We start from the raw sequence: 24,605 nt of genomic DNA on the forward strand, positions 1-24,605 counted from the left end.
GACGGCAGTAGTGGTGAGCTCAGTTGTGTAACATATAGAGGACAATGAACCCCTACACTGAAAGTGTTGAGGGCCCTGGTGGTGGGCTCTTAGCACCCAAAGGTCTGGTGATCAACATGCATTGGATCCTTGAACTTACTGTGAACAGCCTGGAGCTTGGGAGCCCCTTGGTCCTGGCCCTACCAGCCTGGTGTATACTTCAAATCAGTTTTATTTATATAGCCAAACATCACAGATACCGTTGTCTCCATAATCTGACCTTGACTGTGGTGTTGGTCCTGGCTTGTTTGAACTGAATCTTCATTTACCCTAAGTGGACGTATACTCTCAAAGTATGTTGTAAAATGGAGTCTTGAATCAAGAGCTAGTCAGACTAACAGCTCATACTGATGCCAAGCTTTATCTGTGTGTCAACTGGTTTAAATTAAACAAAAATTTGGTGAGTGTGAGTGGTTGTGTGTGTCTCCATATAGTATGATGGATTGGATTGGATTGGTGCCCCGTACTGGGTGTACCCCACTTCTCGCCCTCTGTTGGCTGGGACCCTGCCACCCAAACGGGGTCAAAGCAGTTACAGAAAATGAATGAATGAATCAAGTTGCAGGAATCCTTTGGGTCTTAGGTCCTTTAGGACAAAGATCTGAACCACCCCACGTTTGTAATGTATCCATCCTGGATCAATCATCTGGGAGACGGTGCTGAGACAGACACTGCTGTCTTTTACCTCCACCATGTAGGTTTTACTTGTCAGTTTTTTTGTTACAGAAAAACTGCTGATCGAATTTTAACCAGTCTATTGGCCAAAGGAAGAACCTATTCAAATTGTAGAGGAAATTCAGCCCAGTGTGTGGATACAGGGATGCTTTTTCTTATTCTATTCTCATTTGATATGGGTGATGGTGCATGAATGTATGACCACACTGTCTGGGAGGGGAATGTTTTCATGGTCAGAGAGGGAAAATATACCACCATCCATATATAGCCATTTCATTTCATTTAGGTTCATTCATCTTCAGCATTCATCAGCATTTACTGTCTCAACCAAACAATTTCTGCACTGATGTGTGTTGCATTCTCCTACCCGCCATAACGAAGTAGCCAAATCTGTTGAAGTTTCTAAAATGCCAAAATGAAAAGTAACATCACTTAAACCCCGCAGCTGCTGTCAGCACCTCTCTCCAAAGACAGATTAAATGTTTCTTGTTTGCAGACTGAAAATCCACTGTAGCTCACTGTGTAATGCCTGATCAAGGAATAGACAAACAAACAATACTGGGTTTGAATCAGGTGAAGACAGGGAGCACTCTGGACCAGTTTGGACACCCCTGATGTATAGAATAGTAAATTACTTCAAAAACATACCATGAAAATTGTATAAATAAACTGTTAAATAAATAAAATAAGATAACTTTGAGGTTTTCTGCTTGTACACAGAGATGGGGCCTTTCACTCCCTCTACGATTGTTGACCAGCTAAAATATGGGGAAAAAAATTAGATTGTTCTTTAAATACAATTTAGGCCAAATTAGAGAGACTGAGCGCAGCAGCAGCTGGAACAGCAGAAAAACAAATAAATCGCTGCACTGGTTGTGCATGTTTGTGTATAGCAGTGTGTGTGTGTTTACAAGCGACACATTGTTATATATATACATATATACCACTGTTGTCATTTACTCATTCTAGTCCACTACTGGAGGACAGAGGAGGACAAGTATGAAGTGATTTAAACAAGGAAACATTTCGTCGTGTTTCATTAGGCTGCTATAGATGGCTAGTCTGAGGCCACGCTCACATTTACTCAAACCTATTTTTGGTGTCTGTAATTGCTCCGCTATTTCCCTGTGACATTTCATAACTATTTCTGGGTCATATGATCCTGCACATTCTTAACAGGATAGATGTGCAGACAATGCCGCTACTTTTATATGCTAGCGTAAAAAAAAAAACAAAAACAAAACAAACAACCACAAAATGATCCTTGAATGAACTGTCACAGAGTGAATGGAACAAAAGCGAAAACAAATAATGCATCTATTTCTGTTTCTTTTTTGTGAGGCTCTCCTACATTGCTGGCGATGTTGAAACAGCAGTGATGTCTCAGACAGCATCACACTGATCACATTCCTGCATCCAAAGTCCAATGCCATATTGAGCTACCACTAACTTCTCTTTGTGTGTGTGTGTGTGTGTGTGTGTGTGTGTGTGTGTGTGTGTGTGTGTGTGTGTGTGTGTGTGTGTGTGTGTGTGTGTGTGTGTGTGTGTGTGTGTTAAGGGACTGGGTCAAGTGGGTGTGGTCTACTCGCGTGTTTAGGATTTTGATGACAAGGTTGAGTGTCAGTCCAATAAGCTGTTGGCATAGGCTAAGCTGCTGTGGACCATGACGATAACGCATCCTCAAACGTCTCTCTGTTAAGCTGTGGATGACGTGGACACACACACACACACACACAGAGTAATGTTATGAATGGCATTAAGCCATGCCAAGACAATCACACTATTACAATATTAATTTCAACAATAGTGGTTGTTGAGTGGAACCAATACCAACATAGGTGTTTGGAGATGATAAATAAACATACACAGAATTGGGAAATTTGATTTGTTCATATTCTTGTCACTTCCTACTCAAACAACTCAAATCATGATATGATTTATGGACATAATGTAAATATAGCTATATTATATAGCACATGCAAACGTGTATAGAGATACTCTGCTGCCTCCATGCGGATACATTTAGTTATTACAAGTTGGCCGTAGTAAAACCGTAATTCTGGCATTTAATACGACTGGTTTACTGTTGCATAGCCATTGTTTATGTTTGACAATTATATATAATATATACATTAATATTAATGTCGAAATATGGAAGACATTTCTGTGGATGTGTTTTATTTCCATAATCCTAAAGGTCCCCTGGAAACATTTACTTATTCCTTATGTTTTGTAACGTTGGGCTTTACTTTGTTTTGTGAGTGCAACAGCATCATTGGCCCGTAGTGCAACTACGTTTTGGATGTGTTTTTGGATTTGCATGTGGCGAAGCAAACTCGTGTAATGTGAGTGTTTTTCCCCGAAACTCAAAGATAGACTTAAATGTCGACCGATGTATTAGCTAAAGCTAGCTGACGTCGGCTAGCCACTATTGCGCAACTGTGAACATAACACACGCGCGCGCGCGCGCACACACACGCCGCAATTCAGGTGCTCGTCATCGACGATGATTACAAGTACGTGAGACACCTGATTCGGTCGTGGACCTTTTACAATCGTTATTTGCCGTCTGGGACGTACCATCTGGTCCCATGGTGTAATGGTTAGCACTCTGGACTTTGAATCCAGCGATCCGAGTTCAAATCTCGGTGGGACCTCATCCTTTTCCGCGGAGACAATCAAAGAACAACAGTGTCCTGGATAAGTTTGTGAATTGTGTGTAACAATTGAAACCGACAGTTTACAGTTTGTAAGAATGGTGTTTGAGCACCAAAGCAGATTTAATATGTGACACATATCAGGAGGAAAAGAACACATGAAATCCATCTCTTTAATAACAACTCTGAGAACACAAATATTTGTTTTTTACATTCATGACCCACACAAACTATTAAATACACAAGTGGTTAGTTTTGCAGATTGTGATGAAAATACTGTATTTCCTCCAAAATGTAGTTGGACATGTACAGCACAATGTAATTTTGTGCTAAAGCGGTTATTTATCAACCTTGTAAATGATAATTTTCTGCCAAAACACAGCTCACCCTCATTTTTATATTCAAATTCATTCCCACATACTTCATTAGATGTTTCATTGGAATGTATTTCTTTACAAGAATGTCTCGATCACTGCTATTTGCTCTATTTGGCACAAATTGTATCGTGTCTCACCTACAATTCAGTTTTAGTCTTAACTCATCCGTGTACTACAGGTCTGTATTCCCAGCCTTCCACTTCCGAAAAGCTCTGTATTCAGTGCAAAGTGAAAATGTGCTGACACTGCCTGTGTGCATATAGCAAGAAATGTATGCAATGGAACACATTCAACAATTTCACAAGCCCAATTTTAAAAATTCAAAACAATCATAAAATCCCCTCCTAACTGTAAAAAAAAAGGTCACTTTCAACATTGAACAACAATATCACACCATAAAGAAGCATCACAGACCATCTCTCCTCACCATGCAGTCTACTCATACACTTCATTAAGTCGGCACAACCCTCGTTACTACAATCTTTTGTGTTTGTTGTGAAGATGGTGGGAAGTAAAGTGAGATGGAGAGATTCGTCAATGTAAGTTATATACAGAAATACAGTAAGCGAGTTCAGACACGGTAACAGCTGTTTCTGGAGCCGTTGTTACTTCAAAATATGGAATATGATTGCATGTTTTTCCATCAACTGTTCATTTATATACAGTACGATGCATCCGACTGTGGCTAATGAATGTTCTAATGGGAAGATAATAAGATCTGTACGCCCTTGAATGAGAAGATGCTGCGCCTACGTGTTGTCTACAAAATGCTCCTAAAGTGAAATGAAATGACGTGAAAGTACAAGTGGGATCACATCCGTGGGCGATGACATCCATTGGTCACAGTGGAACACAACAACAGTGCAATGAAATGAATCACAGACACGTCTCTCATATCTATGATATATCAACTGCAGGTTTACACGTGTCAGTAATCCAGTGTTTTATAAAAAGAGCGTAAAACAAAGAGAGAAATTCATTAGTGGGCTACACATGTTCACAACAACTAATATAATACGAGTACAGCGACACTGATATAAATTAGTTTTCTTCATTTCAGTTCATATGAACTGGAGATAAAATGCATGTACGAGGACATGACTTGTTGAAAATTCACCTCCAAACGATCCGTGTTTCCATGTTAGCGTGAGTGTATGTGCCCGTTCACCCGTCAGATGCGAGTCATCTCCAGCTTGTTCAGCGGGTCCACCTCCCCGTTGCTGCACGTCCTACAGTTCTTCTCCTGTCTGTTGTCTTTCTGCTGCACGCTGGACAGGAAGCGGCTGCTTTCGCTTTGTTTGAAGGGCGCAGCGGGCTGTTCTAAGCTGATGGTGGCACGGCTGGTTTCTGTGGTGGAGCTGGTGTGGTAGTTAAAGCTGTTGCTGGCGATGGGTGTGTCTCCCCAGCCGGTCTTACCACAGGCGGATTTCCACTGAGCCCATTTCCTGTGCAGTGCTGTTTGGGCCTGGATGGTGACAAAGATAGTGAGGGGAGAAATGATTATAGTGCGGTACAATTGTTGTGTCCAATTTGAGGTTGTTGTCCGAGTTACAGACAGGAAGTTGCCAAAGCGAGGTTCCACCAAACATTGGATATCCGAACTATAACTCGGGTGAACTCAGAGGATCCCTGAGTTCTAAATTCAAAATGGCGATGCACATCACCATCTGTTTATTTTTTTGGAGCACTTCCAATTTCAAGGACTTACACTGTGTGTCACCGTGAATTATGACCTCGGACATCCAGTACCACTGGAATGCACCATTCCTGCTGAACTCTGTAAAGTGTTCTTTTTTGTTGTTTTGACTGACTGAAGAACAGTGGTGGTGGTGGTGGTGGTGGTAGTACGGTGAAAACCTACCTCAGCATTGCAAAAACAGAATATGATTGCCACCAAGAGTCCCTGCAAAAGAATGAGTTCCAGATTTCAGGTTGAAGAAAGTAATTCAATTACTTTTTAAATTAAGAACATGGTGTAAATTGTTTTTCAACAATAAGATGGTCAGAAGAAGGAGCTGTCAAAACTATATCACTTACAATCACTTATATTTTACATACTAGCTTGAAGTGCAATACATCAATCTTTTAGTAATGTATTATTATCTATATTATTATTATATTTATTTTGTTTATATTTGATTGAGATTCTATTCTTTATATTAATACCGATAAATTACTGTACAGTGTTTTCAATATTTCCATATTTTTTTTACATTTGTAATTGCTCCTATTCTGTATTTCTTACATTTCTACTCTTGTTTGGAGCTGGTGTAACAAACAAATGTCCCTCTGGAGATTGATTCTGATTAGCCATGACGTAAGAATAAAATAATCAGTAATGGGAATCTGAACCTGGAAGTGGCAAAAGATGTTGACGAAGAAATCGTAGATGGCCCGGCTGATGCGTCCCTCGGGCCTCCAAGGGAGCAGAATGAACTGGACTCCCAGCAGAGGGATCAGGATGAGGGTGGCTCTCACCGCCTTCATGTAGGCCGTGGACTCAGCACAGTGTGTCTCCTTCAGCTTGGTGATCAGCACCCGCACAATGTTCAGGAGGAAGAAAAGGTTCACCTGGATGGACAGACGGTGGCTGGATAAAAGGTGTTGGCTGCATAGTACCAAACCACGCCTGATGGTGGCAGGATAACCACGTGTTATTATAATATAAGGCTGTGTTCACTGGAGATAATAGATACTGCCGGATCAGGATCATTTTACATTGACACGACCATTATAAACCATGTTATAAATAGTCACATATTTAACAAGCAGGATAACGTGGAGTTTATCACAAGATAAGATCAAATCAGGTCTTTAGACTCAATACGTCGTTATATGTCTTCATTACTCACAAGTAGGGCAGCTTGAATGGGCCCGTGAATTATGTAGAGCAGGTGAGTGTGTGAGCTGATCCAGCACCTGAGAGACACACACACACACACACACACACACACATACACAGTTAGCCTCACGGCAGTGACAGTTCACTGATAACATTACTTATGGTTGCACCACCGTACTTGTCATTGAAGAACAGCCCACGAGCAACAGCATACGTGATGGCGGGAACAATGGGAAAACCTGAGGACAGTATTTACAGGTTGTTTAAAAACATTACAACAATGGAAACACATTTATTCACCATGTTCCCGAAACAATGAAAATGGGACAAGAACACTCACGTCGGTAATGACGACTACTTGTGTTTTTGTACGGCTTCCTGTTTTATTTTGAAAGTGTCTTCTTTGTGTCACTAAGTGTTACTTACTGCCAACTTCTTGTTGGCAGGTGTCAGAGGTTGTGTGAATTAATACTTGTCTCACTCTTACATCCGTGTTTCACCTGTGTTTCACCTGTGTCTCACCTGTGTCTCACTATCTGGCATCCTTCCTGACTTTGTGTTTGCTCACCTGAGTTTTGCTTTATTCTACAAAGTTTTACCCTGCTGCATTTTATTTTTCATTTATATTTAGTTTTTAAATAATGTGCTCAATGCTATTCTTACTGTACTTCTATTTAAAAGACATGATATTATTAACATTGTATGTCATTTTAGTGGTTAACAGTGGTGTCACTGTTTCACAGTATTTCAGTATAACGTGTATAGTTCAACAGAGGGATTAATCATTTAAATAATTATACTATATACGTTTGACTTACCTAATAAACTGGCTAGTAAATGCTTCTAACTCTAGCTGCACAAAAAAGTTTTATATTTGTCATTTTACTCATTTGTGTAAGGAATGAACAATAATTCCTGCGTGACTTTGGTTTGGAGTTATTCGCTCAGTGGCTGAACACATTATAGAAAGGAAAGCTGAAACTACCGGCAGCACATCGGTATCACTCAAAGTCATTATGCACTCATATTGAAGTCCATCATTAAAACATAAGTGGTGGGTTTCAAGTTGACATCAGACCAGCTGAAAGCCTGGATGAGAGTTTATGACGAAGAGAGCACTTATGTTGGAACAAGTAGAGCCACACTTCAAATTTACATTAAAAATCAAGATGAAAATTGAACATACATTCATGTATCCTGTACGGTGCAGTTCTACATCATCATCTCACAGTGGTGTGAACCTTTTAAGATAAGGCACCTGTTGGTTTAAGTGATGCTCATAGGTCATTTCAAAGTATCTTACGGCAGGGAACATGTAGCTGTATCAGTGTTTAATAAGAACTTGAGCTACTGCTGCGACCACATGTGCTTCCTCATCTCCCAAATACCTCCACGTGCCTTTGGACAGACACAGAAAAACATGCTCTGTTGGACCTTCAGTGGCTTTTAGAGGCAACGAAGAGAAGAACCATTTCACCAACCGTGATATTTACATTCATGTGTCTAGCTGGATCTATTCATGCTGACACCGTTACCACTGTTTTGTGAAGCTGATGCAAGTATAAACAGAATTCTGATTCACGATGGCGGTTCTCTGGTCGAGGCAGAAGGCCTTGGATCTGCTTCTGACTCACCCCATCCCAAGACGTAATACCAGAAGAGCTGCTGCTCCCCGACAAAGACGGCCACAATGATGAGCGTGTGCAGGTAGATGCCCTCACACAACATCCAGAAGTAGTTGGAAGTTAATGTGTACTGAGTCAGAACAGCCAGGATCTTACAGCTCACCTGCCACACAGAAAACATGTACTTCCAGTTTTTACTTCCAGATTAACTTTGAGTTAAGAATAATAATATATTCTAAGGTGCAGTGACATTTTTAACTAATAATAATAATAATAATAAATCAGATTTACGGGGTTGCTGGCGTTGATGGCCTGGTTATTGGCCACCGTGAGCGAGAGCCACATTATTGTAACAATGGAGTTCAGAATGAAGGAGAGAAACATGTTCTTGTGGAGGGAGATTCTCTGGCAGCTCAAACTCCTGAAAGACACAACGACAGAGAGAAAGGATGATTCAGGTTTGGAACCCAGATCTCCATAAACACCTGGACTGGGGTCCATGAAACAGTTAGCTGCTAAATAGTGTCAGTACCGCTACTTTATTTGACCTTATTTAGATGTGCACACCTATATTTTATAAACCGTATTCACACCTTATTTAATATGTTTATACACTGAACGTTTTAGGAAAAGCTTTAGTTTAGTTTTATTTTATTTAAGTATTATACTAAATGTTTTTTTTTCGTTCTTCCTTGTAAAGGGTTCCTCTGACTTGAAAGGTCTGAATGTGGCGTCCCTGACCTGACCTGCGCTGACCTGTCCTATTACCTTGTAGTAGCATCATATATACGTGCAAACTCAGAAATGGGGGTTCAGATGTTTTTGCGTCAAGTTCAATATGTGATATTGCCTTGACGTGCTCCATTTTGTTCCACATTATCAAAACCAAATATCCATAGACCAAAAAGTTGTATTTTTCCCACTCTCACAATGCTGAGGAATCCCTCTGAGGATTCCTGTATCCACACACTCATCATCTGCATCAGGAACATGAACAGAAATACTGTTGTAACTCAAACAAATGTTGTAATTCACTTCTGAAGCGACACATCCTTCTTGGCGGAGGTAAAATAAAAAAAAAAAAGTTACTTACTTCAGGTAGGAGAAGATGATCAGGCAGATGATCAGGGAGACGATAGACATACCGTGACCCACCATGGCCAGGTAGTAGAGACTGATGGCAAACTGCAAGAAAAGAACAGATGATTTATGGGAAATTCAACACTCCTGTCAAGTTCTCATCAAATGCACGGCTTAATTGAGTCACACCTTTTTCTTACTGCTAGATGGCTGCTGTGTCACTGTAAATTTCCCTGCTGTGGGACAATAATGGAATATTTTACATTATCTTATCATATATAAAACTTATTTTTGTTATGTGTGAGTGCTGCACTCTGATTTTTTTCTACTATGATGGAAGTAAGCGTGAAAGGAACCACGCCTCCGCCTACAGCTGTTACTCACCCTATTGTATAAACCAGAATAAAGAGAGAATAAAGCGTCATGACAACACGCTGAGTTGTTGTTGTTGACTCTCTCCCTCTCCCTCTGCAGAGACCTGGGTGAGACCAGACTTGAATATCTAGACATAGTAGATACTGCATCGTATGGCCATCATTTGTCATCACCCCATTACAGGTAAATCATTGTGTAAACTAAATTTCTGTGGACTTCACAGTCGTTTAATACGAAGCTGTGAAGCTTGCTGGTAAGAGTTCAGATGGCATGAGCAAAATGTGACTGGAGTTGCAGGGTTGTAACTTCAGCACGAGGGCCCCGGCTCTCTGGCTGTAGTTAACGGTATCCGGTGTTCATGCCAGAACAGATCACGTGTTGCGCTACACTTTGCCTTTCGTTCAGTGTATCAAACTCAGCTGTTGGAGCACGTGTAACGCCTGACTATCAGGTAACAACATCTGCCCTGAAGCCTCCTGGTGTTGTTTCCCTTCACAGGTTCATGTTACGTTTCTGAATCACACTTCACATTTTCATCCTTTTACCTTTCACACTGTAGATTTATGAACAAAGCAAACCAAACATGAGTTGAGGGAATCTTCATTCATAAGCCAACACTAGAAGTCTGGCAACATTTGGTAACAAAAGTGTCCCAGGACAGAGTGAAGTCTGAATCTGGTCCAAAGCTTTGAGTTTCACCTTGAGTTTGTCTTTGGTGTAGATCTGACACTGGGTGTAGTTAGTCCAGACTCTGTTGCTCTCTGGGTGGTGGAACCACTGGCCGTCAGGATTGCAAACCTTTGTAGCTTTTTCTGTTGACGACATTGGAAATATGTATGGTTTTACACTTTTAATTTGTGACATTATTATAACGCTTATAACGCTTTTGGACGCCTGAGGGACCCCCTGATAATCCAAATGTAGATTTAGATTTAGATGTATTCCAAGATGCCTTAAGAATGTTTAAGAAAACAAATTATGAATTCAGCTTTTGAATTATTTGTTTTCTTACAATCAGTTCAGACCCGTTTTACATTAATGAACATGAACAGTCGGCTGAGATAGGAGGAACCCTGTGCTTCCTTATATCCATCTTCACTGTCCATGACGCATCTCACTGTCTCAATTTATTGTAAATAATAAATCAGTCACAGACCCCAGTTTGAGAATCGGATCGGATAAATGTGTGTGTGCATGCGTGTGTGTGTGTGTGTGTGTGTGTGTGTGTGTGTGTAGGTCACACCAGCAGGGTCGAAGTCGTGGAAATATTCGGGACACATCTGTACAACAGTCCCTGGAGTTGAATCCGCCCAGCACAGCCAGCCATCCCATGTACGGTTACAGAAATCACCTGCAGGGGGCGGTACGTCATGACACTTTCCACACAGTTCCTCAGTAGTACAAATGTTTCTACATATGAGGTTCTGTTGATGTTTGAATCTCTGATGCTTCTATACAAATTCATGCATGTTGTGTGTGCTGTAGGGGTGTCACGTCACAGAGTCAGAGGTGGAGGACGTCATTCATTTTTAATAAACCCTCTGACAATGTGAATCGCATCAATTATCGATGAAATGTAAATTGTGTGCTACACTGGATAAACTACGTGCAAAAAGGCTCTCCCTGACGCTGACCTACACGGAACAATAGACGGAAACCTGGCAGGTTACGGCGACATGTTGGGAGGGCAGAGCACAAAATAACACCGTGAAACCTGTGTGGTACTGAGCAGAGGCAACAGGCACAGCAAAGGAAACAGAGGCCAAGTTTCCTTTCTTTCAGACTCACATCCTCTTTTCTCTCTCTCTGTATTATATACACCAGCAACTATTCAGACAATATCAGCATATTCCAGTATTTTCTATCATTTATCGCTGCATTTATTTACTACAGGAAGGAAGAGCAAAAGAAAATATTCAGCCACTGATTATAATGAAAACAATCTATGATGATGAAACAATACCACCTACGGCAGAAGCATAAACTAGTGACTAGAAATAAATGATTAGGTCCTACGCTAACCATTAGGGGGCACTGTAAACTAAACATGTTTGGACTGGCTTTACTGGAACATATAAAAAATGGTTTGCATCAAAATGATATAAAAGAGCATACAGTGCAAATTCAAAGAGTTTAAAAGAGCTGAAAAGAAGGTTTTTAACCTGCATTTAAAATGGCCCTGGTGGTCTGAAGTGTCATTGTAAAGTATTTAGCTCACAATGAAGTAATTTATTGCACTGGATTGTAACTTGACATCACCTTCATCTGTACGTGGCGGATCATGGATTATCTTCAGGTAGCACTCAAACTGAGCAGCCAGGATCTGATGTCGAGACGTTCCGAGATCGTGAGGTTTGTCACTGAAATTCTGCTGCTGATCCTGCGCTGCCATCTCAACAGACACGGCCACCATTGAGCCCACATCTTCAGAGTGGGGACACCTGCGTGGTCACGTAACACAGCAAGTGTAGTACTGAGAGGTGTTACAGTGGAAAAGTTACAATACTTGGAGTGCTAGTACAACTGGTAATCACCACATGACACATGATGTATCACCATGATATGCTATTGTAACGACATTCTACGGTGTGATTCGATGCGCTATCACCACACTATGCTATCATCACAATATGCTGTCATGTGATGCTAATAAACTGTCATCACGATATATCATTACAATAAACTATCACGACAATACGCTATCACCACGCTATGCTATCATTACAACAAACTATAAACGCAATACAACTTACCTGAAAACAGACTTCTAAGCTGTGGACTAGTTAACTGTATGACGGCAGATTTAAATGAAACATGAAGACACCTGCTTAAAAAAAAATGATGATGATAATAATGATAATGATAATGATAATAAAAGTAGGAATAAAAGAAGTTGCAGTATTGTTCAATTTCAATTTCCCCCATTCCCAAGGGCCCTCCACGCTTTACAAAAGATGAGCGTCTACAAACCAAGTTCTTCCATTCTTACCTCTGTGCCAAGTGCCAGTGCGATTATCAGTGACAGGGTTATGGTCCTCCACATGTCACTAGAGGAGAAGACAAAAAATATATATCTTTGAGAAAACAAAATTTATTTAACACAACTGCAGGCCAAAACAGCAGGAAATAAACATGTGCGCTGAAATTTGAATTTGAATATGAGTGAGCTCGTCTGATGTTAATGTTCCCATATACGTTTTCTCATGGAACAACAGGAAGTTCATTTCCAGCAGTCACACTGGTTCACACTGTTCACTCAGGGTCAGAGAAACCCATGTTTATTAATATGTTTAGCCAAAAGGGCAGTAATTTCCCTGTGGTGTTTCCTCCATCAAGAGCTCAGCATAACAAATGGATTATCAGTACTACACAGGTCACAGTGTCTATAGAGACCAACATAATGCAAATAATGCACAGTCACAATGAGTTTATATTTGGACCTCATGGAGCAAGGAATAACAATCGTTGTCAGCTTCGGAGAAAAAGGGTGTAAGACGTTGTAAGACAGTGGTGGACGAAACATGATGAGCCTGTATCTGTCTACACAAGGTTGTATTTATTGAACCTTCAGATGTGCCTGAATAAATGGATCAACCATCTCTGTGACTATTTGACGTACCTGCTCGCAGTCAACATGGAAAGATAGGATTTTAATTAATTATGTTTCATGGAGCATTTGAAGCAAACTTTAAAATAAATGATGTTCTGTTATTTTTGTGTCATTTCCAAAGGGAATGGTGTGCCAAGGATGAACACAAATAAGCAGATAACCGCTTTAAACTCACCGCAGTAAAAAAAAAAATCTTTTTTTTCTTATTTTCTTAACTTTCCAACACAGCTGGTCCTGACAATTTGATTCAAATAAAATACAAACTCCAATACAATGTTCACCGCTGAGTTGTTTCCTTTGGGTTTTGTTTACATGGTTGTGAAAGGACCGCAGACAGTGAAGAGCAAGTGAAACCAAGTAATTGTGTTCATGCATCTCTGAAGGAGCTCTCATTTGGGTCGACTGTGTGATGCTGACGTGTGTCTGAAAACAGTCATTGTCGAACTGAAATGTGCACTTTGCTTGTCTGATAACAGCTGTAGAAAGCCTCCCTTAGCCACGCGTCAAGTACATGTGGGATACTCCAGTTCATAACACCGAAGAATACACACTAGTTCCCATTTAAAGACACACACACACACACACACACACACACACACACACACACACACACACACACACCAACTGCTTTGATTATAAGAACATTACCAGCCTTCCCAAACCCACATCAGGCTCTGTCCAGTTTTATGTGTTATGTAGTCGAGTGCCAGGCACTGAAACAGACTACTGAGGTACGATGACAGAAGAGCTGCAGCAGTGTCTATTGGCAACCGAAGATTTCAAGGTAAAAGCTCTTTGCCGTGTCCTTTTTTCTCCTGGACACAGGAGAGTAACACTGCGGGGAAATACTTAACATTACAACTTATTTCTGGTGAAATTAGCATCTCTGCAGCTCCTGTAACCGTCACTGTAGAAAAGAACTGAATATGTCTGTATTGTCATTGTACATAGTACAATGGAACTGCTCCTGATCGGTGAAAGAAAAAAAAATACTTATAAAAAATTATTTATTTTGCTTGAGAAACAACGATATTTCAATCTAAACATGTGGTAGAGATTGACAATAACGCAGACTTTGCCCTTAGACTTGACTGATACAAAAGAATGAAAAGACGCAGAAAGATGATGTATAATACCAAATATGGAAATAATACAGAAGCTACTTTAAATCTAGTTTCATCTGAAAGTGCAGAGTTTTTGATATCACAGAAATAGTAAACATTATGTGGCCTACTGAAACAACGTGCATATATTGACAATAATAAATTGTTGAGTACATATATTCCATTTAATATTGCTGAATAAGTTCTATACAGTTTTATAAATATGTAGCAAACAGTCCCTGATGTGGATTTCATTTATTTTCTAAAAAGTAAGCTTTACTTTGAACAATGTTTGTGAATTTCTCTTGGGAGATACAATAAAGTATCTGTCTATCTGGTGTTTGTCCAATGTCCAATTCACTGTCCGTTACAGTCCTGATCTCACAGTGATTTATTTGGAAAAACCTCATGTCCGTAAACTTTGCTGTGAGAGTCACACTGGTCTCTGGGGTTCACAGGTCATCAAGCAGGATGATGGGAAACCCAAATATTGTTGTTTTGCTCTTCCAGATTTAGGTTTACTGACCCTCCCACTCAGATGGACTGCAGATGTTGTGCGACGTAAAACAGACCCCAGAGGTCCTCGCTGCCTCAGGTCGGGAGCAGCAGGAATTTTGAAGAGCTTTCATATAAAAAGCTCTATATAAAATAAAACACGGACCAATTATAAAAAGTAAGTAGAAAATAAAAAATAAAGTATACAAAATGAAAATGATAATAAGAATAACAATGACAAAAGAAACGACTGCTGCTACGAATCGCAAAGGAGACAATATTATTTTATGAGATAACTTAAACAAATACAGCGCAAAGGTACAATTACACACTGTTGTACAGTATGATGGGAGTGTTTGACAGAGATAAGATTAAATACCAGAAATACACCAACGGAGAAGCTGAGAGGAGAAAACACATTTACTGGAAAGGGAAACAGACACTGACATGTATTGTTCTGTGCCGAAACTGTTCAAGAGACTGTCCAAGGTTCGATTCCTGAAAGGAGGAAAGATCTGTTTTCATGTAAACTGAAATAAATCAAATCAAAGAAATACATTTAAAGACATTTCAGGATGAACAAAGTCAGGGTTTTCACTAAACCTGCTTTCTTGAACAGGCCCCTGAAATAATGTATAACCAGGCAGTTTTCAGACAGTAACGTCAGATCTTCTGCCTTCTACTAACAGAAAACAGTACTAAATGAGCAAGCAAACTCATTATCCATCCATACTCATATCAGTTTCGCCAGCAATTCAATAGCTGAATTCCCTCTCATCTACTTGATATATAAACATGCATTTCTACACTTACAATGTGCAGCATGCTGTAAGAGGTGGGAGGAAGCCAGAGAACCCGTGCAGACATGAGGAGAGCATGCAAACTCCACACAGAAAGAGCCCAGGAACCTTGGACGTTCTTGCTGTGAGGTGACAGTGCTAACCGTGTCACCTCTAAAGATACATACATACATACATACATACATACATCTAGACTGACGGTGTGCATGTGTATGACCTGTATGACAAGGTTGCAGGAAGGATGAAGGATGAGGAGGACGCTATTATCTTCTTGTGTCATCCTGCAACCGCTTCCTCCCCTCTCTTGCCCCTCTAACACTTCTAAACAGCGCAACGGGTTAAAAATAAGCCATTGTTACAAACACACAAAGGAACGTGGGAGGGGCTTTCGTCAGCAGCTCCTTCAGTCTTTGTTAATAAAAAGTCATTCACCAACTTTCACACAATAAATAGTACATGTCATCATTATAATGCCTTTGTAATCAACTCAATGTGTGTTTACAAGCTACGGTTGCTTGTTTTTTGTTTCACATCCACTAATTGATGTGACAGGTAATGTTATTGCCGTCATTAGTATTGACGTCTCTCCCCATCTCCTCTCCCCCCTTGTTCCTGTCTGACCTGGAAATTATACTTTCCTCGCACATAAAGAATTTCAGTTCAATTAACCTCAATTTTTGGCCAATTCCAATTGCCTGGATGGACTTTACAGTCCACAGGACAACCCCCTGTGTACTCACACCCTCCATCAGGGTGACAGCTAATAAACATTCTTATTCTGGAAGAGTCTGGGCAGCTCCTGCTCCACATATCAAATCCGTCTGAGGTTGAAGAGCATCCAGTCTGTCATACTGAATGTCCAGACTGTCGGGCAGGAAGTAATTTCTTCCAGTAACACTGGCATTTCAGTGCGGAGTGGGAAAACAACTCTGATCTCACTGTAAGCAGTTCATCCAAAATGATCAAGGGACCCGTTTGATTTGATTAGTGCTTCAAAGGCTGCTCTGAGTGACGACGGTTGCTTTTTGGGAACTTATTGTGCTCGGAGGATTCCGTTACTAAAGTTAGTTCCACTATGCTGTAAAACAAAACATACATTTATTTTACTTTATATCTTATTCTATATATTATTCATATTTCATATATTCTAACATGTGTGGATGTGAACCAGAAATCTTTCTGGTAATACACTCAGTTATTCATGTTTTCCTGTACATTTGTACGCAACACAATGACCGACAACAAACAACAAAAGATGCTCTTATGCAACGACCACCAAAGAGTTCAGAGGTCAAACAGAGCTCTTCTGCAGCTCACAGGTCACTGAATGAGACAATGAACCGCACAAAGAACAAAGGTTTCTCTTTGCTCAGACATTTAAACTTTGAATAAATTGTTTGGGTCAGTGGCTCTGTACCTGTTTTACAATATGAACTCCTTGCCTGTCCCGAGCCTTTCAATCCAGTGTTTCTGTCATCAGGTTCAATGAAAAGTCGTCTGACCCAGTATCACTCATGAGAACCTGCACACCCAGCAGCACCCAGATTTACATCGACAGCGCTGCCCACAAATGACTTATTTCCCATAGCTAGACCCTGAAAATAGCTTCTCCATCTTGGAACTACGCCATCCTGCCTTTTTTTTTTTCATTATTCAATGTCCCTTGGGCTGTAAAAGCAGCTCAGGCAGAAGAGAAACATACAGAGGCCTAACGTGATCAAACCATAACATGATCACCCGTCTCCAAATGGAAGCGTTCCCACTAGGCAGCTGACACTGATGGCTGCTGGCAGGAGTAAGACACAGGACAATCGCCAATATAGCAACTGTAGTGCGATCCAATTGTTGCCCGAGGTCATTTTCCAAGTCATTTTCCAAGCTGCTGACAGGAAGTTGGAAACCAAATGCCCCCTTTACCTCGGCAGTCCGACCAATAAGTTGAATCTTTGATTCATAATTCAATATGGTGGTCCCCAGTATTATCTGTCGGTATAAATTGAGTTTTTATTGTTTTTGTATGAATTTCCATGACGCGTACACACAGAACTGCTTTATTTTTGTTGTCATTTCGAATGCTGTTACTGTGTCGTTGAGCATGGAACAACACAGAATGGGTTGTTTGACAACTTAGAACTAACATTTTCTGACCTGCTATGTTAACGGAAAATAAATTGGAATGCAAACTACTCCGGTTTTCACCCTCCAATTATGTCACCACGAGTTACAACCTTGGCCATCCAATACAAATGGAACGCAGCATTATCCATAAAACTTAAGAGGTCTCGGCCACTTATCAAGCAGTGGGAGAGGCCTGGCACCAGTCTCAGATATGGTCAGCATGACACTTTGCTCACCAGCGAAGCATCTACTGATTATTTTCTTCTCACTGACAAACACTAACTCACTCATTCAATGACCCACAGAGGAACAAAATGTGTGACTGGTTATGGTTTTATACAATGGGTAGCGCTGATGTTGTCCATTGTAGATCCAGTGATATCTTATTTGCCACGAGTACCACTTGAATATCTTTAGCCAGGATTTACAAACATGTAATGCTCAAGTGAACAGATTTACATACTAATGCAAACGCACCCCCAGAAGACTTGAATACAAATTGAGATCCAGTTGCGTTGCGTCAGTCATTATGTGGACACACAAGACCAAATAAGACCAGTCAATTCAGAATAGTTCACGTTCTATTTTCTATGGTCAAAAAGGCACAAGTTCAGTAAATTATTTTGCTGCATTTATCAACATTTAGACCTTTTTTAAGTTCACTTCATCAGACGTGCTCTTGTACGGTTGAAAATTGATTTAGCAGGCAGCACTAATGTGTGTATGTAGGTAATACAGAAGACACCCACGAACTGCCTTATGAATATATGAGTACAAACTTGTGCTTGTCTGTAGACAATCATGGAAGTTTTCATCTCGTTTGATGCCAAGTTGTAGCTGGCATATGATGCTAATAAGATGCTAGTCAGCCAATTCTGAAACTAGGGCCCCAGTTATCCTCTGCTCAGTCTAAAATAAGAACATGTTTTTTCAGGTATCTTAGTGGGGTGGGGGTTGTTTGTGTTATGAAAGAGGGCAGCAATGGGAAAGAGGTTTGTGGGGGTGGGGGAGAGGGTTGAGGACCAAAGTAGCAGTCAGAACACCTATTAATACACTGATAACAAGAGCCGTCCGTTCCACTCAAAGACACAGAGGGGACACTGGAGGTTTACCGGGCGAAAGCTCCCAAAGGCAGATGCACGGTCAGACCGCAGAGTTTAGGAATCACTCCAAGTAATTTAAAAGTCAAGAGAGCCCTGATCTGACCTCAGATCAGTGTCGTGAGAGTGAGGATTACAACTTGGCAACACATAAGGCGGAGGGTGTACGGCGTATCCCTGTAGGCACTCTACTCAGATAGGGCAATTATAGATAGAAGCCGCACAAAGCAAACATGGAAACAGCCTCTACCGGTGAAATAAAACCTGCCTAACAAATGTTGCCCAAGCAAGTTTGTGGTTAAGAAAGACATCCTCATAGTATGTAGAAATATACACTAGGTTTTCCCAATCATGCGAACAACTATAAAGTAAACATTTATATGACTTATGCTGAGAGATGAAATATGGTACAGGAAGTAAATTATTGAATTGCTACATGTGCAAGTGGATGAAAATCACTCAGGAGAAATGCAAATAAGTGGATGTCAGGCTATTTATATGAGTGTGTGCACACGCCTGGCATTGTTTTTTCTACTGCATGGGTTAGTTGGTGATGTGAAAGTTAATCAAACAGCAGCAAAACAATGTTGTCTTCTTTGTTTTGTGCATATAATTGATATTGTTGTGACATAAAACATGAAAACATCTATGATGAGAAGCTTCTCCTCAATTTGTGTGCGGTGTGAATGTGTGTGTGTGTGTGTGTGTGTGTGTGCCATTCTGTTCCATTTCCAATGGTCTATTGTTTTTCTATTTCCATGTCTCACAGATGTAGCCTGGAACTGTGGAAGCAGGCAAGAGGCCAGCTCAGGGTGTGCCCTTCCCTCAACCTGCCTTCATCCTCAGGGATACACTGACTCTCACTGCAACCACAGTCACTCCTGCTCTGTGGTCATATGTTAGCACACTAATACAATCAACAATGTGTAGGGCATTTAATCCATTTCTCTCTCTCTCTCTCTCTCTTATCCATGCCTGTCATTGAAGAATCGTCAACATGTAGGTGTCTATGTTTGTTTAAGTGGCTGGACATGAGTGCAACAAGTGACGACTGGTTGAAATTATTGTGTAAATAGAAAATGAAAACCATTAACTTACCTTTGCTTTAATTGTTCTGTCAAACTCACTTTTCCTTCAAATATCACATCTCCGAGCAGAAAGTGTCTCATGCTGCTGCTGACAAACACTCACTGCTCCCGGCCAGCTCTACGCACACCAACCGTTTTTCCGGTTGCTCCTTTCAAAATAAAATACCATTACGCGAACGCATTTGGGTTTTGCACACAGTATATGAAACAACATTTTTGTTGAAAATTGATTAATTGAATTTCACGCCACTGGGGGAAGGAAATCAACAAATGAACAATAATCTCTTAATCTTCCACAGCGGGAGAATTTAAAGTGACAGTGTGCGTGTGCGTGTGTGTGTGTGTGTGTGTGTGTGTGTAAGCACAGACACACACAAGCAGAATGTAATACACACAGAATGTAACTCACAATATTGTCAATAACATAATACACAATATTGTCAGTAAGAGTAACAAAATGACTTAGAATATATCCAAACGCAAACCTCAGTTTTGTAAAAGTAAAAACAAGAAAAAAACGTATATAAAACCCCATTGTAAATAAAATGAAATATGAAATTTCCAGCTGAAATATTAAGGTATGACACAACTCAAATTCATCACACAGACGTATAGTCAGAGTAACATTCACTGTTTAGACAAAGTCTTGATTTGGTAACATTGAACATATTATCTGTCGATAATAACGTAAATCAAAAATAACTATTTTCTTTGTTTCAACTTATTTAATACATAACGATAAAAACATCAACTGACTAGCTGTCATCTGGGAAGTCCAACTGCGCCATCTCTTGTTCATTGTTGGCACTTGGTTATATTATTCCACCAATACCAAATGTACAGGCTCCTCAAAACAGAACAGGTGATTCCTGTTTCGTATTCACTGTCATTACTACTGAGCACGTACCGAATCGGTGATATCGGTTTGTGATTTATAATCGACATTTGTCTGTATCGATCACAGCTGTCAGATTGTCCAAAACACAGCGGGACAGACGCAGGGTCCACCCACAGTCACGTGACGCGAGTTTACGAAGATGGTGGAAGTTTCTGCTTCCTTGAAGTAAATCACCGAGTTAAACCTAAACATCGCTCAAACCGACGGCCGTGTTTTCACAACAGCGGCATCACTGTCTTCTCTTGATTCGGGTAAGCAATATAGATCAATTACGAGACGTCCAGCGGAGGTTATTTATTCTCTCTCACCCGTCGGACTTTGGGATTTCCAGTCTGCCATGATGATGACACAAGCTAGCAGGCTATCGGTTAGCCAGGGCTGGGATGGCAGCAGGCTGCTAGCACTGGTGGCCAGCAGACATTCAACATGTACCCAGCAACTCTTGTTACCACGCTGTCACAGCAAATAGACACTGTATATATGCCATTTAAATACGTTAGGATATGCTGCTCCCCACTGTACGGCTAACTAGTTTAGCGTTAGCTCCTTATCCAGCGCTAACATAGTTTGGTTAACGTCGAAATGTGTTATTTTATTTCCATCTTTAAAATAACTCGTTTTCGAGCTGCAAACGTCTAGTAAAAGTAGTTATATTCATATTCGCAAGAGTCAGAGAGCGTGTCATGTTTCTTAACGTGTGCGCAATATAAGTTGTTGGCGTTTTCTAATTATTTTTAAGCTACATTCCATGTTTGTACATGGACAGAATGGGACTGTTTCGCGAGGCTCTATAATTGACCTCACATTCTGAACACAAAGTACCCAAACGCTATGAAATGGACATACGTCCCAGTTTAAGATTTGTCAACACTTTTTGGAATATTTGCGGTTCTCGTTTGAAAGACAGTGCAGTGAACAACTGTTGTCAGACGTAATAATAAGCTTTGCCGAGCAGGTGGTTACCTGCGTCACCAGCCGCCTTCTTTTCCCAGTTTTGTTTTTCATTGTTCATTAACAGCAACTGTTCTGACTGGAAGTGTGACAGCTGAAAAAAATTAGAAGAGAAGAAGAGAAACAGATCAAGTTTGACAGGTCATTTGTTGTTATTTGCCAGTATAATATCGGAGTCATCTGGGATCAGGGACCATTCCAAGTAGCAGGTTCAGTGGAAAACCATCTGTTCATCCTGAAATGACTACAAACTGTTCCCCCCACCCCCAAAAATATGAAAACTTGAAAGATGTTTATTTCTGTCAGTTAATGTGGAGGAATTGAACATTTCTCAGAGTTTTCCTCATTTCAGGATCAATTAACTTTGTTGAAATGGCTCCTGGAGAGTGAACCTGTGTTCATGGTTGTTTACTTTTACAGGAAAAGTAGAGACTAGATCATGGCTTAAAAGATTTTCTTGCTTCTTGGCTTGGTTTCTTATTATCTCATTGCAGCAAAAGTGAATTGAAAAAAGCACAAAAATGCACAACATTAAAAAGAGAATCAGAAGAATTAAATATATTAAAATAAATTAGTAGAAAGAAGAAACGTTAATTAAAAAACACTGACACAAAAGCTTAAACTATTAAAAGCTAAAAAGTAAATTGACGTAAAATACTGGAATACAAGTTTATAAAGTGTAATGAAGTCTAGAACTATGATAGGTTTTAACATTCATTCATTCACCTTGGAACTGAATGTGGAGTTTGCATTCCATGCCTTGTCTTCCAGAAGATGCATACAGAGCATATTGTAAATTTGTACTTCGGAAGACAGGTATGAGTTCTTGGTCTTGTTTTAGTGGACTTATTGGAGCCTCTAATACAAGATACTCTGTTGTCTGATCAGCAGGTTGTACGGAGGATGTGTGTTGTTCCTTTTGCTGAGCAGTGTGTGAACATCCCTCTCTCAACAGTCTATTCCTGAGGGATTCCAGAGCAGAGCCAGCCTCCTTGATAGCATGTTTGGTTTCTTTGTGACGCTGGCTCTGATGCTGTTGCCTGTTGAAATAACAAACTGCTGTTGATATTGATATTCAACACCTTGCTGCACTGGACCTTAGCATGTTGAAGATGTAGTCTTCTCTGTCCCTTTCAATAGAGAGCTTCAGTGTTACAATTCAAATCCAGTCCACTGTTAAAATGAACATAGGTGTTAGTCGCGCTCACCACTCCATGTACAGTTAAAATGGTGTTTGTGTTTGTCCAGTCATCTAATAGTCCACCGCCTCTTTCTTCATTGTCGTCACATTTAAAGGAGGTGGTTTGTCCCATGCCCAAACTCGCAAATCCAGATGCATCAGAGCCCGAGTAAAGTTAATACAGGTTATGTGTAGGGTTTAATATTCAGCACCTACCACTGAACTAAGTCAGCCAAGACTGCAAGGTCAGCAGTCGCAATGAATTATTGACCAGCACCAACGCAGCAGCCACAGTGAAAGTTTATCTCTTCACTTTCTTGTGCTCCACCGTGTGCATACTTGACGACATATAACAGAGCAGATTGTAGGAAGATCTCAGGAACAGATTCCTGACTTTCACAGACAATGACGATGCTTTGTTGCTCCTGAATTATGGTTTGTATGACCTGTTTAGAAGGTAATATTCCTGAAACCAACCATGCCAGTTGTTTGTGTATCTGAAAATATTTCCACTGGTGCCACAGTGGACTGTTTGTGAAAGCGATTGGTGATGTGGAACGTGAAGGGCAAACATCAGGTGTTGATGCCAGTCTCCTCGAGTATTTTCTGTATTGGTGAGATTGGGTTGGTGTGCTGACAAACCAGGGCCAATCCAAGTGGATAAGATACTGACTTTACCTAAAGCTACTTCTTCAGCCCTTAGCTACGAGCAGGGGAATCATTTTTACACAATGATTAGAAATACCTTTTTGCGTTGGTGATGCACAGATTAGGCACTTACAGAAGGTAGTGAGAGAACAGATTGGTGGTACAGTGTCTTAAAGGTTCATCTGGTTCATTTTCAAGAGGGAAAGACATAAACATAGAGTTTGTTTATGTTAACTATCCAGAAAAAAATGATATTAACCACTATATTGATAAGTAGTTTTGCGGCTTCTTATTATTCCAAAGGCCACAGAATGTCAGTTCTTAATCTCCAAAGGAAAAAGCTCTTTCCCAGTGCTGATGGCTGCATTGGGTGTTAGAACCTGGCTGACGTTTCTTGTTTTTCTTGTACTGCAAATGGAAAGTGTAAAGCTGGTTTGTAGTTCAAGAAGAAAACTATTGAAACGTCTTCTGTAGTAAAAGGACATAAATGCAGACAAAAGAAGTGCACATAGGGATGTTTTTAAGGCAACACAATCATAATGATATGGAAGTTATGGTGACAGAAAGCTTTATTTTGATGATGTTTGTCTTTAACATATTCTACATTGTCTTCCTATAATTGTGACTGATCCACTGATGATTGTTTCTTAGTCATGGATGATGATTGCTGGCACAAAAAATTGATGGAAATTTGGGTTTTTATTTTGTAATAATAAATAGCGTAAAAAGGGATTTGACTGGAGTCTCTGATTAAAAGCTTAAAAGTTGTTAGAGCTCTGTTTGTTTGATACTTCAGAAAGGTGTTTAATTTCATTTTGTAGATGTAATATATTTCCTGTAAGTGACCTCAGCTCTGCTACCAAGTTGCAGCAGTCGAACGCCTACTTGACAACAACCTAATGATTTGTTGTCTGTCCTGCAGGCCTCCATCCCAGCCAGATGTC

At 40.3% G+C, this 24,605-nt stretch overlaps 1 protein-coding gene and 1 non-coding gene across 2 annotated transcripts; one reads left to right on the forward strand and one right to left on the reverse strand.

The window, feature by feature from the left end:
- Positions 1-3,299: 3,299 nt before the first annotated feature.
- On the forward strand, positions 3,300-3,371 carry TRNAQ-UUG (transfer RNA glutamine (anticodon UUG)). The gene has a single exon. It is a non-coding gene; the product is annotated as a tRNA-Gln (tRNA).
- Positions 3,372-4,919: 1,548 nt separating this feature from the next.
- LOC144742041 (calcitonin gene-related peptide type 1 receptor-like) lies at positions 4,920-12,713 on the reverse strand. The gene is made up of 12 exons (XM_078624543.1): positions 12,660-12,713; positions 11,930-12,062; positions 10,914-11,021; positions 10,370-10,482; positions 9,309-9,400; positions 8,507-8,636; positions 8,225-8,378; positions 6,769-6,829; positions 6,601-6,667; positions 6,101-6,319; positions 5,610-5,651; positions 4,920-5,213 (listed from the first exon to the last, which is right to left on the reverse strand). Exons 1-12 carry the CDS (start codon positions 12,711-12,713, stop codon positions 4,920-4,922), a joined length of 1,467 nt encoding a protein of 488 aa, XP_078480669.1.
- Positions 12,714-24,605: the final 11,892 nt, after the last annotated feature.

The sequence above is a fragment of the Lampetra planeri genome, unplaced genomic scaffold, assembly GCF_965212315.1.
Source record: "Lampetra planeri unplaced genomic scaffold, kcLamPlan1.2.h2 scaffold_829, whole genome shotgun sequence".
NCBI lineage: Eukaryota > Metazoa > Chordata > Hyperoartia > Petromyzontiformes > Petromyzontidae > Lampetra > Lampetra planeri.